This window comes from Zootoca vivipara, chromosome 1, assembly GCF_963506605.1.
Source record: "Zootoca vivipara chromosome 1, rZooViv1.1, whole genome shotgun sequence".
Lineage (NCBI taxonomy): Eukaryota > Metazoa > Chordata > Lepidosauria > Squamata > Lacertidae > Zootoca > Zootoca vivipara.
The window spans coordinates 82,295,411-82,308,812 of record NC_083276.1 but is presented as its reverse complement, the minus strand read 5'-3'; the positions used below and the strand labels follow the sequence as shown (position 1 = coordinate 82,308,812).

At 45.0% G+C, this 13,402-nt stretch overlaps 3 protein-coding genes across 3 annotated transcripts; 1 reads left to right on the top strand and 2 right to left on the bottom strand.

Annotated features, from left to right (window-relative positions):
- The first annotated feature begins 966 nt into the window (after nucleotides 1-966).
- Nucleotides 967-1,914, top strand: LOC118097658 (olfactory receptor 5M11-like). Its single transcript, XM_035140765.2, has one exon. The coding sequence runs from the start codon at nucleotides 967-969 to the stop codon at nucleotides 1,912-1,914; it is 948 nt and encodes a 315-aa protein (XP_034996656.2).
- A 5,650-nt stretch (nucleotides 1,915-7,564) lies between these two features.
- LOC132592493 (olfactory receptor 5AP2-like) lies at nucleotides 7,565-8,527 on the bottom strand. Its single transcript, XM_060277505.1, has one exon. It carries the CDS (start codon nucleotides 8,525-8,527, stop codon nucleotides 7,565-7,567), a length of 963 nt encoding a protein of 320 aa, XP_060133488.1.
- A 3,091-nt stretch (nucleotides 8,528-11,618) lies between these two features.
- LOC132592498 (olfactory receptor 5AR1-like) lies at nucleotides 11,619-12,566 on the bottom strand. Its single transcript, XM_060277510.1, has one exon. The coding sequence runs from the start codon at nucleotides 12,564-12,566 to the stop codon at nucleotides 11,619-11,621; it is 948 nt and encodes a 315-aa protein (XP_060133493.1).
- Between the last annotated feature and the right edge of the window lie 836 nt (nucleotides 12,567-13,402).

Below are 13,402 nucleotides of genomic sequence, written 5' to 3'. Positions count from 1 at the left end.
TTCATTCAGGGTGCCATACTACCGAAGATTACCTGCTCTGGACTCTGGGTGGAAATGTCTCCAACATTTCCTGAAGTGGTAGGCTGAACATGGCTGTAAAAAGTATTCATGATTTGTCCCAGGAACAGTGATTATTTGTAATTCTGTACAGCACTATACCTTATGGGGGGATTGTTTCACTCTACAGAATGGCAAGACTGTGCTGGCAAAACATTCCTGTGATTAGGGTTGGCATGTAATTAGCACATCCTAATTTATATGTATAGGTTGAAAGAATTTTGATAATTTAAGGAGAAATGCAATATATCTCACCATAATGGGAAAGTATGTGAGTGGATGACTTTTGTTTCTGCTCAGTCTACAGTCCAGGGGCTAATTGCTGATGAGCAAGTTCTAGGCTTCTGCTATCTCTTCTTACGGCTCTTTATCTTAAAACAGGACTTGGACCAGACAGCCCTTCAAACAGAAGATGTCTTCAAATTGAGGACTGTCAGCTGGCAGCACTTCAAATAGTGAACCACCTGTGCAAATGGCACCTGACCCAGTGATTGTGGCATAAACTTACACATGGGATTCCTACTTTCCTCTATTCTTTCGATGGGAAATATCTGGGGCTTGTTTGTGCCTAGATGGGCTTGAAGAGTAGACTGGGAAAAGACTGGGAAAGATCCTGCTTGGGATATTTCCTCCAGAATCCAATTGCATGGTATGTTCTAGGCCAGCCTTCAGCATGTTTTCATGTTTATTCTTCCACAGATATTCTACTCAATTGCCATGGCCTTCAGCTAGAACAATAAACTTACTGATGACAATGATGCTCTTATCTCCTGCGAGGGAAGTATATTGTGCCAGCATCTGCCCGAAGGAAGGAAGAAACATAAACTGGGTTGTTTTGTCTTTCAGGAAAAGCACTTAGACTGCCTGCATTTCAATTCCTGTATCTCAAAAGGAAAAAAGCATAGCAGAATGGTGAAAGGGAATAGTACATCAGCATCTGAATTTATTCTATTGGGATTTGCAGAGTATCCTAAATTGCAGCTCCCACTCTCTGTTTTGTTCCTGCTGGTCTATATGATTACTGTTGTGGGAAATCTGGGGACAATCACAGTAATCAAGATGGATCCCCAACTCCACACCCCCATGTACTTCTTCCTCAGCAGCTTGTCCTTTATAGACTTTTGCTATTCCTCCAATGTCACACCTCGGATGTTGGCAAATTTAGTTACAGGCCACAAATACATTTCATTTACTGGATGCTTGATACAGTGTTATCTCTTCATTGCTCTGGGTCTCACAGAATCCTTCATCCTGGCCGTCATGGCATATGATCGGTATGCAGCTATCTGCAACCCACTGATGTATCACACGAAGATGACATGGAAGGTCTGCATGTGGCTGGTGGCAGTTCCCTCGGCATATGCTTTCCTAGATGCCATGATACAGACCATATTCACCTTCCGCCTGACCTTTCGTGGCTCCCATGTCATCAACCACTTTTACTGTGCTGACCCAGCTCTCATGAAACTGTCCTGCTCTGACACCCATGTCAAACAGACCCTAATGTTACTTTCTGCCAGTTTCAACCTCATCAGCTCCCTTGTTGTTATTCTAATCTCCTACATTTTCATTCTCTCTACGATCCTGAGGATACCCTCTGTTGAGGGTAGGTACAAAGCTTTCTCCACATGTGGCTTCCACCTGATGGCTGTCACCCTCTTTTATGGGACAGTTTTCGTCATGTATATCAGGCGTCCTTCTAGCCTGTCCCCAGAACGGGGCAAAATAGTGTCTTTGTTTTATGCAGTGGTGATTCCCATGCTGAATCCACTGATCTATAGCCTAAGGAACAAGGAGGTCAAGGATGCCATGAAGAGACTGGTAGGGAAGTATTTTACTAATATACACCGTAAATGATAATGTCCATTAATTCCTTATCTAAAGGTTAATATCCACTATTATTTATTGCCATAAATTGTGTGAAGTCTATGCTTATATAAAGAACTGTTGTGAGTGCTGTGTGTTTATCTTCTGCTTGTAATGTGGTTTTCCCAGTAGTGATGTATGGAAGTGAGAGCTGGACCATAAAGAAGGCTGATCGCCGAAGAATTGATGCTTTTGAATTAAGGTGCTGGAGGAGACTCTTGAGAGTCCCATGGACGGCAAGAAGATCAAACCTATCCATTCTGAAGGAAATCAGCCCTGAGTGCTCACTGGAAGGACAGATCCTGAAACTGCGGCTCCAATACTTTGGCCACCTCATGAGAAGAGAAGACTCCCTGGAAAAGACCCTGATGTTGGGAAAGATTGAGGGCACTAGGAGAAGGGGACGACAGAGGACGAGATGGTTGGACAGTGTCCTCGAAGCTACGAACATGAGTTTGACCAAACTGCAGGAGGCAGTGGAAGACAGGAGTTCCTGGCGTGCTCTGGTCCAGGGGGTCACGAAGAGTCGGACACGACTAAACAACTAAACAACAACAACCATGTTGGTCAACTACTGCAGCAGAATGGGTTCAGCTCTTGATCGTTGTTGATCAGAGCTAGTTTCAGATTAAATTAATATTGCAGTTTACGGCACCTGCACTTGCTGATACTTATAAAATGGGAAGCTGGCTTGCTCTTACATTGTACATTTATATAGTCTAAAGACAGAAGTGGACATTACAAATGAAATGGGACTGCTACTGAAAAATAGCAGCCTAGTGCACTTTTGTTCAAATTAGAGTTGCCCACCCCATTATTATCTCTGATATTAAGGACATGTATTGTATAGAATAGCCATTATGATTTTAAAGCTGTGTGTAGCTATTCAAACATGACATCCAATGTATGCATGTCTGGCAGACTTGGGGATGGGAAGCCATGGGCAAAGGAAGGTGCTATCCAGAGCCTTCACTGCTCATAGACTTTTCACACATCTATGTAGGTTTGAGACCATAGCAAACTCTAATAACATGGAGGAGTTGCTGAAAGGAAGCATACAAGGCACTTTCCAACCACCTTAGGGACTCCACTCCAGATTTTTGTAGGATTTACCATGGCTGGAAAATATTCCACAAGGCAGCAGAGGTTTAGGATCAGAATTTTCCTTCCCCTAGATGGGCAACCTTCTCAGGTTGATGAGCCCCATATGCCTCTACACCAGGGGTCCCCAGACTACGGCCCCGGGGCCGGATGTGGCCCAATTGGCCTGCCAATCCAGCCCGCGACAACCCCCGCCGCCTGCCGCCGCCCGCTCTTACGGCGCGCAGCGCGGCAGCGCTCTTCCGGGTCGGGGAAAAAGCGCCGAAAATCCTTTGTGCGCATGCGTATGGGCCTCTCCCGACCCGGAAGAGGTCATTTCTGGTGCACTTCCGGGTCGGGGGAGGCCCATACGCATGCGCACAACGCATTTTCGGCGCTTTTTCCACCCTGGAAGCGCGTCGCCGCGCCAGTAAGCGCCCGTGCGCATGTGCACGGGCGCGCACTCCCCCGTCCGCCAGCCCGCACAGGTGCGCGCTCCCCCGTCCTCCGGCCCGCCGCGCGATTGGCGCGGTGGGAACCGGCCCAAACGCCGGTAAGTCTGGGGACCCCTGCTCTACACCATGTGCAGAAACCGCCTTCTTGACCGTTGGAGCCGCTATTGGTCTTGTCCACTCAATCCATAATAATAATAATAATAATAATAATAATAATAATAATAATAATAATTTTCTATTTGTACCCCGCTCATCCGGCTGGGTCTCCCCAGCCACTCTGGGCGGCTTCTAGCAAAGATTAAAATACAATAAAATGTCACAGATTAAAAACTCTCCTAAACAGGGGTATCCTTTTCTTGAAGCTGAACCAAAAAGAGCTTCTTATGCTCTTTTGGTTTCGTAATGTGAGCTGGAATATACGGATACTGTGGGGGCTCCAAATTTGGTCGCCACCAGTTACCAATGCAGTCATCACTGACCCAGTCTTGCTGCACTCCATCCTGGCGACCCAGGATCTCTGTTATTAAACGTTTGAGACCTTCTACCTCATCTTCTCCTGGGAGCCTACAGGTCTTCACTCTTCACCTGCAGAGGACAGACTAGTCCCTAACACACTTAGGGTTTAAGACCCATTGGCTACTCTCACCTGGTTTATCCAGTCAATTGAAACTATTTTCCAGGATGTGTTGTATGCTGTGCTGACAACTTCTGGAAGCTACAGGTGAGAGCCGAGTGGGGTGGACAAACTACCCCAGAAGGAGCATGATGTACTACCCCTCCCTGAAGACCCCAATATCTGTCTTCATTTAGTAGAATAAAAGGACAAAGATGTGCAGGAATTTCACAACAGCAATTGATTTGTTGTTAAACTAAAAGTGATTATAGTAGAAATAAAACTGAGCCAATACCGAAGAATGACATTGATACTGTCCAGTAAAGTTTTTAATCCTACAGTGATTGACCTTTTGTTCACCTTTTGTTACATATGTTACAGTGGCTTTGTAAGGTAAAGGACCCCTGGACAGTTAAGTCCAGTCAAAGGCGACTATGGGGTTGTGGCGCTCATCTCACTTTCAGACCGAGGGAGCCAGTGTTTGTCCACAGACAGCTTTCTGGGTCATGTGGCCACCATGATTAAACTGCTGCTAGGAAGCCGTTTACCTTCCCACTGCAGTGGTACCTATTTATCTACTTGCACTGGTGTGCTTTCAGACTGCTAGGTTGGCAGGAGCTGGGACAGAGCAACGGGAGCTCACCCTGTTGCAGGGATTCGAACCGCCGATCTTCCAATCGGCAAGCCCAAGAGGCTTGGTGGTTTAGACCACAGTGCCACCCATGCCCCAGTGGCTTTGTAAGTCTATATCTCAAAGGGTGTGAGAAGATCCCCTCAGCTCAGTTTCCTCCATACTGAAGTTCTTTTCAAAAGTATCCCTCACACATTGGGCCAGTGCATGAGAAGAGAGTGGGCCTGCTTTGACAGGCCTTGCACCTGCCATGTGCCTGTCTAACATCAGCCTGTACAGTGCAAATGTCTGCAGGGGCAGAACCTTTATATACGTATGATTCCATACAGTGGTATGTGTGAATGCTTTCTCCTGCAAATGCTCAGATGGGGAGGAGGTAGTTGGTTCATGCAATCCCTAGGTGAGCTAGTCAGCATGGATTTGAGTTGCCAAATATTCGACTGTTGAGCATCATGGAGGTTTTTTTAAAAGGACATTTATTGCTCAGAAGGAGCTCTGAAGCACCCTGAACAGGCTTACATTCATCAATGGGAAACAACATCTTCTTTTCCTTCCTTTTCTCAGAGCTCCATCTTCCGTCTGATGTCTGCAACAGCAACCTAAATGGGCAGGATCCCTGTGTATTTTCATAATACAATATGTATTCCAGGCCTACCAGCAGAATGATAAAATGGTGTAGCATTGTACACAATGATACTTTTTTCTGTGCAGTATGTATATTTGTCATACATTCAATGTAAGGTATTTTATTGAATAAACAAACCAGGTATTTTATGCAAATGAATCATTCCCCCCTTTGCCCCCCCCCATTTTCTCAAGTCTAACTCACCAAAACCTCACAATGCCCTACAGTGTGGAGTACCATTTTACACCAAAAAACTTCCAGGGAGCATCCCTAACATGACATCACATGTGAATACAGTCTGTGTTGCATCTTTAATTCATCTTGCTCTGCTAAATTTATCTTTTTGTAAACCACTTTGAGGCTTTTTCTACAATCAAGCGGCATATAAATTTTATGAAATAATTACCATTATAAAATGAATTCTCCTACTTTTTCATTTCCACTGAAGGTCATGTTAGAGCTGGAAATCGATAATATTGGGGGGGGGGTAATACAATTGTGTTTTATCAAAAAATATTGTCATTACCGGTATATTTCTAGAATTGAGAAAATAAATCATCTTTATGAAACCTTTAAATAGTTTGTATTTCAATTTGATATTTTTTTTGTGGATGACAAGACTTTTGCAAATGTTGTTAGACTACAGCTCCTATTATTCCTGATTATTCATCATGTTGGCAGTGGCAAATTGAAAATATAGTTCAACAACACCCAGAGGATACTCCTGTACTAAATTATACAGCATATTTTAATTCAGCAAATGAATTAAATGCAGACAGAAGGGTTCCTTTCATTCATGTACCTGTAGGGCTTTTGATTGGCTGAAGGATCAAAAGAAAGAGGTGCAGGGTTGGGTTTTGTTTTGTTTTGTTTGGCCAATTACCCCCTCCCATTGAAGCCTCTCACACTGTTCTGGAAGGATCCAGAACCCTCCTGAGCAGGTTTCCAGGGGGGGGGGCAAGTGACTGCAGGGGGAAATGGCAAAAATCACCTTCTCTGTTGCTGCTGCTGGAACTCCACTCAGAGAAAGCTCCTGTTGGAAGAAAGGAAAATAGGACCCAAGCCTATGGATGGCATTCAATGCTAGCCCTACTCAGAATAAAGGTAAAGGGACCCCTGACCATTAGGTCCAGTCGCGAACGACTCTGGGCAGGGCCATCTTAAGGGTATCCAGCGCCATAGTGCAAAAATACCTCCGGCGCCCCCCCCATGGGCTTGCTAGGCACCATTGGAATGGCGGCTTGCAAGCCTGCTGTTGCGAGGGGGCGTGGCAGGAACAATGCACCGAAATGAGCCCTTTCGAGCGCTGCTCCCGCCACCCCACCCCCCGCCTGGGCTCGGGTGCTGCCAGAGCTCTTTCTGCAGTGTGCCCTGGCTTCACCTCCACGTGGGCCGTGCAGCTCCCCCACTCACTGGGGCACCCCTGAGAGGCCGGCGCCCTGGCACAACGTGCCAGTCAGCCCAGTAGGAAGGACGGCTCTGACTCTGGGGTTGCAGCTCATCTCGCTTTACTGGCCGGCGTACAGTTTCCGGGTCATGTGGCCAGCATGACTAAGCCGCTTCTGGCGAACCAGAGCAGCACACGGAAACACTGTTTACCTTCCTGTCAGAGCGGTACCTATTTATCTATTTGCACTTTGATGTGCTTTCGAACTGCTAGGTTGGTAGGAGCAGGGACCGAGCAATGGGAGATCACCCCATTGTGGGGATTCGAACTGCTGGCCTTCTGATTGGCAAGCCCTAGTCTCTGTGGTTTAACCCACAGTGCCACCCGTGTCCCAGTCCTGAGTTAATACACATTACTAACTTAGGTTCATAAATTTCAATGAGTCTACTCTGAGTAGGACTTAGTTGAATGAAACTCTAGGTCTCCATAAGTTATTTCTGTGCAATCTGGATATCTGGCTGAATTACAAGTCATTAGGTTCCGTTATAATGAAGTTAGGTATATAAGAAGCTGTCTTATACTGAATCAGATAATTGATCAGTCTAGATCAATATCATTTACATTGACTGGCTGGGACTCTCCCGGGTTTCAAACTCTCTTCCACTGAGCTGCAGCTCTACCCCAAACAGTCTGTTCTTCCCAACATAATGAAAATATAAGCTAAACAGAACTAGGTAAAAATCAACGGACAACATTTACATTTAACAATATATTTATCAAATTGTGCTAAAGCTAGTCTACTACCAACATGCCCAAAGCACACACTGATAGTATTCGAGTGGGCAACATGTTAAAACACAGCTTTCCTATGCACAGCTTTTCTCAGAGCATCTTTTACCTCCCTGTTCCTCAGGCTGTAGATCAGTGGGTTCAGCATGGGAATCACCACAGTGTAGAAGACAGAGACTATTTTGTCCTGGTCCATAGAGTGGCTGGAGCTGGGTCTCAAATACATGAACAGGATCGTTCCAAAGAATATGGTGACTGCCAGTAAGTGGGAAGCACAGGTAGAGAAAGCTCTGCGCCTCCCTTCTGAGGAGCTGATCCGTAAGATGGCAGAGAGGATATAGATGTAGGAAATAAGAATTGTGATGAGGCAGCTTAATTCATTAAAACTGGCAAAGACAAAAATGATGATCAGGTTGATGTGTATGTCAGTGCAAGAGAGTGCGAGGAGAGGGGGCGTGTCGCAGAAGAAGTGGTTGATGATGTTAGAATCACAGAAGTGTAGGTGGAACGTGAAATAAGTGTGAATTGCTGCATTTATAAATCCAGCTAGAAAGGAGGCAGTTACTAAGTAGCTGCAGACGTTCCATGACATAATCACCTTGTAGAGGAGTGGGTTGCAAATGGCATTGTACCTGTCATATGCCATTACCGCCAAAAGGAAACCCTCGATGCCCGCAAATGAGCCAAAGAAGTAGAACTGCGCTGCACATCCACGGAATGAAATGATGTTAGCATCAGCTACAAAGTTTACCAGCATCTTGGGAGTGATGACGGTGGAGTAACAGAAGTCAACAAAGGATAGGTAGCAAAGGAAAAAATACATGGGCGTGTGAAGTCGAGAGTCAATTCCTATTAAAACAATCATTCCTAGATTACCCACGATGCTGACAGCATAGATCCCTAGAAAAATCACAAAGAGGGGAATCTTCAGTTCTGGCTGATCTGTCAGTCCACGAAGGATGAACTCAGTTGTTGTGGTGTAATTCTCCATGACCAGTTCCTCACCATGTGTAATTTTTCGCATCCTAGAATATTGGGGGGAAATGGTGGACCTGAACTTGCTATAAGAGTGAATACCAAACAGATGTTCAATTCCTCCCTTCCTTTTCTTTCCAGTCATGATATCAAGTCTATAGAACAGGTCTGGGGGACACGTGATCCTCTAGTGTTCTTGGGACTCAGTCATCTGGCTACTTCCCAATAGGTTTCTACTGATTGCTGTTTGCTCTGAGCTAAAGAGCAGGTTTTCCCTGGGAAAGGGGCGAGGCAAGGGGGAAATCACTTGGATCCATGCCTAGAAAGCATTGGTCAAGTGGAAAAGCACTCAGACATGTGCTTTCTAGTAATGGGACAAGCAGAATTGGTTAAAAAACACACACCCTAACAATCATTTGGCTATTTCCAAATTTCTGTCAGCTGAATCAGGGGCTGCTACTCATGTAAAGCTCTCAGAAAAATCAAGAGAGGTCTACAAAGGTCCACAATCAGCACCTTACCTCTTGTTGTTTGCCAAGCCAAGGGGTTAATCATGCAAAGTAGTCCCACAGAAATCTGGCTTTTTCAGTTAAGTGCATGATGTTAAAAATAAATCCGCAGATCCTGCAGTGATTCTCCTCTGATATGACCCATGTCCCTGGCTTAGTCTTTCATCAGTTTTAAATGGTTGAGGCTAAATATAAAGAGGGAACAAGGGGAACGCTGACTTCCAATGGAGAAACAAAGATTTTGTGGTTAGTTTTGGAAGTCCTTTGAGATGTCATAACAATATACAAGCTCTGTGGACCTAATTAAAATCTGAGTTGTCAAATATTGAGAAAATTCAAAACAGTAAATAGAATACAGCTCATAAATAGAGCATGACACTGAAAACCATCTTCTATCCTCTATCCAAGGAGCCAAAGTTTGTTTTTAATCTAAAGCTTTTTAGATAGTTTTTTTAAAAAAAAAACAATTTTGTGTTCCACTTCATCTTGTGATGTGTGTGCACGTGTGTATAATGTGTGACTCTTTGCAGTAGTACCCTACTTGGCTTTAGTTAATATCAGTGGTTAATTCATTACTGGTTATTTATATTACTTATGTTGACATGTTTTCCCATCCAGTGCCTACTGGTATCCAGCCATCTGTTCATTTGTCTGTCCTTTGCCAATTAATCATTCCCTTCCTTAAAGTCAGTAAACAGGTAAATAAATAAGTAAACATTGTTTGTTGCCCATGTTTTATCTTAGCTGGCTTAGTTGGCTAGTGCACCCTCCACCCTCCATTTTGGCCGCAGTCTTAGTTTTTTTTTTATTGTGTTTGTTCCATGTAAGCCTTATGTCAGTACATCCAGCACAAACAATCAGTGCTGCAGCACTCAATACACAGGCCATAAAATAAGACCTTCTACTGGCAGTTGCATTCGGAGGCCTCACAAGGCCTCAGATGTGACCTCTGAGACCCTGCGAGGTCTCAGAAGCGATGTTTAAGGCCCTTCCAGCCTCTGAACATGACTAGAAACATGAGTAGAAACTGGAAATCTCATCCGAGGTCTCGCGAGGCCTCAGGTGTAACCTCCAAGACAACGCAAGGCCTCAGAAGCACTGCTGTGCCACCAACACAACATGAAGTCATGACGTCGTGACATCATGGCGTCATGTTATGTCACAGGCGCCATTGGGCACTCATAACCTGGGGCCCAGGCTCTCCTGTGTGTAGCTACGGTTCACAGAGTCAAAAGGGGCAGAGGGGGGTGCTGGCAATAGCAGAAGCACCACTGACCAGATTGGTATGCCTCCAGTCAAAGCTAGTCCATCCATCTCATTGTGGTAGTGGAAGCAAGCCACAGCCACAGTTGGAATGGCCAATGACCAGTGATAATGGGAGTTGTAGTCCAATAATATCTGGGTATTTTCCATCTCTGCTTTACATCAATTCCTTAAAAACAGTCCTCAAATTCCAAAAGAGCAATAAATGAAAAGGTTCGCTAGTAAAATAATAATAATCAGAATTGCATTCTGAAATTCTGCCAAATGTTGACGACTGATAGTGTTGTATAGACAGTAAAGTACATGCAATATATCGGCTAGGGCTGTGCACAAGTAGCCTCTCAAATTTCTCCACCATATTTCCAGATAGACAAATTGGTGGGCTATTTTACTAAATTTCTGCAGGGACTGTCAGGGGCAGGGATCACAGTATCTCAGAAGTGGGGCTCGCCATTAGCAGTGGCAGCAGCACAGCTTCTTTTTATTTTTTAAAAATAATGAATTTAAAAATTGCTGCCACAGGAAATGGCAATAGCAATTGCAGCAGGCAATGGGGCAGCACAGGCATGGTGGCACTGCTCACATGCCTTCCCAAAGCCAAGTGTCACTGTCAGTTCCATAGAGGGAGAGGGAGATGGAGAAGATGACTCAGGCATGGGGAAGTCAGTGCTTTGATGCCTCAGCAAAGAGACAATTCAAGTCTTTTGCCCCTGTGGCTGCATCACCCCTTATCTCTTCAGAGAGCCAGTGTGGTGTAGTGGTTAAGAGCGGTGGACTTGTAATCTGGTGGACTGAGTTCGCGCCTCCGCTCCTCCACATGCAGCTGCTGGGTGACCTTGGGCTAGTCACACTTCTCTGAAGTCTCTCAGCTTCACTCACCTCACAGAGTGTTTGTTGTGGCGGAGGAAGGGAAAGGAGAATGTTAGCCGCTTTGAGACTCCTTAGGGTAGTGATAAAGCGGCATATCAAATCCAAACTCCTCCTCCTCCTCCTCCTCCTCCTCCTCCTCCTCCTCCTCCTCCTCCTCCTCCTCCTCTCTTCACTCTCAACAGCAGAAGCAATACTCCATTAATGCCCAGTATTTGGACAGCAGTAATTGTGCTGGCAGCCTGACCAACATCCCCACCACCACCACGACACCTACCCACCCAGTGTCTCAAACCTACCTGGATTTGTCATTTATTTATTTATTTCACCAAGCTTTTATACCACTCAAAACGGAAAAAGAATACCAGAAATTGCCTTACAAAAATCACATCTCGTAAATTTAGGCTCAGCTCCAGTATCACCCGTAGATAGTACGTGAGAGGGCAGACAAATGCACAGGACTGAGCAAAATAATAATAATCCGCACCATATGAATGTTTGCTACTGTGGCCCCTGGTGAAAGATTTTCTTACTCAGTCTTTTCTTCAGGGCTCTTTTCACCTCCTCGTTCCTCAGACTGTAGATGACGGGGTTCACCATGGGGATCACAATGGTGTAGAAGACAGACACAATCTTTTCATGCTCCACTGCCTCAATGCCTCCAGGCTGCACATATATGAAGGTCAAGGACCCGTAATACAGTACAATGGCAGTCAGGTGTGAGGCGCAGGTTGAGAAGGTCTTCTGTCTTCCTGTGGATGACTGCATCCTCAAAATGGTGGAGATGATGTAACCATAGGAGATAAGAACAATAATTGCATTCCCTACCACAACAAAAGTGGAAAGGACGAAGAGTACAGCCTTGGAAACATAGTTGTCTGAGCAGGAGAGCCGCAACAAAGGAGGGATGTCACAGTAGAAGGAACTGATTTCATTAGGACCACAGAAGGAGAGTCTAAAGACACCACTTGTGTGGACAGTGGCAATAAAAAGTCCCACCAGGTAGCACCCAGCCAAAAGCTGAAGACACACATTTCTGGCCATGGAAATAGGATAAATCAGTGGTTTGCAGATGGCAACAAAGCGATCATAAGCCATAGCAGCCAGAAGGTAGCACTCTGTTGTAGCATATACGCTGAAGAACCACATCTGAGTGGCACATGCGTTGTATGAAATCACCTTCCTCTCTGTAAGGAGGTCACACAACAGCCTGGGAATGATAGTGGAGGAGTAGCAAATGTCAATGAAGGATAGGTTGCTGAGGAAAAAATACATTGGAGATTGCAAAACGGGATCTGTCTGTATTAACACAATCATACCCAGATTTCCCATCACTGTTAGGAGGTAGATTAGTAGAAAGAGCAAAAACAAGGGTATCTCCACTTCAGAACGATCTGTGAATCCTAAAAGAACGAACTCAGACACCTGGGTCCTGTTCCCCTCTTGCATTTCTCCAATATGATTAACTTTCAGTCAGGAGTGACAGCTAAAATTAGGATAGATAAGGGGAAGGATTGAAAATGAAGGTGAAAATCTGAGATAATACAAGGGGGACTATTGCAAACCATATTTTAAAATGGTGATTTCCATTATTTGGAAATATACTTTTCAAAAACATTTGTTCCTGTTACATAATGACCGAAGTGTTGGAGAAGCAGTTGGGATGGTTGCTGTAATTGTTTCTTCGACTGTCTGCAAGCCTGGGCAGCATGGGCGTAGGCAGGGGGGGCAGGAGGGGGCAGCTGCCCCCCCCTAGAAGCAAAAAAATTAATGTATTTTACAGACCATAACCAGCACTTTTCCCCTCCAAAAACTGAAGTGGAAAGGGCTTTGCTTTAGCAAGAGCAGCTAAGTCTCCGCTTGCTGGGGGGGGGACACAGCAGTAACAAAAACACATCAATTAAATAAAGCAAAGTGGCTACCAGTAGTTAAGCAGTTAAGACAATGGAGCATATATCCCCAGGCAAGATTCGATAGCTGACCATTTCACCCTATTGTTCTTAAATGGGAGTTGTTAATGAGCATTCAGGAGCATTAAGAGTTCTATTGGCGATTTAATGAGGGTGCAGACTCAGAGGATTCAATTTGACTAAGGTGGCTCTGCAAGGCTAAAAAGAAGTGAATAAGAAAGGGGGGAGGCTGTAGCTTTGACAGACACAGTGATGTTTATAAAAAGCATTGGTGTTCCAGTCTGCCCCTCCTCCTGCATCTGTATACTGTAAATCAGGGGTGGCCACCTCCCAAGAGACTCTGATCTACTCAGAGTTTAAAACTGGGGGTGATCT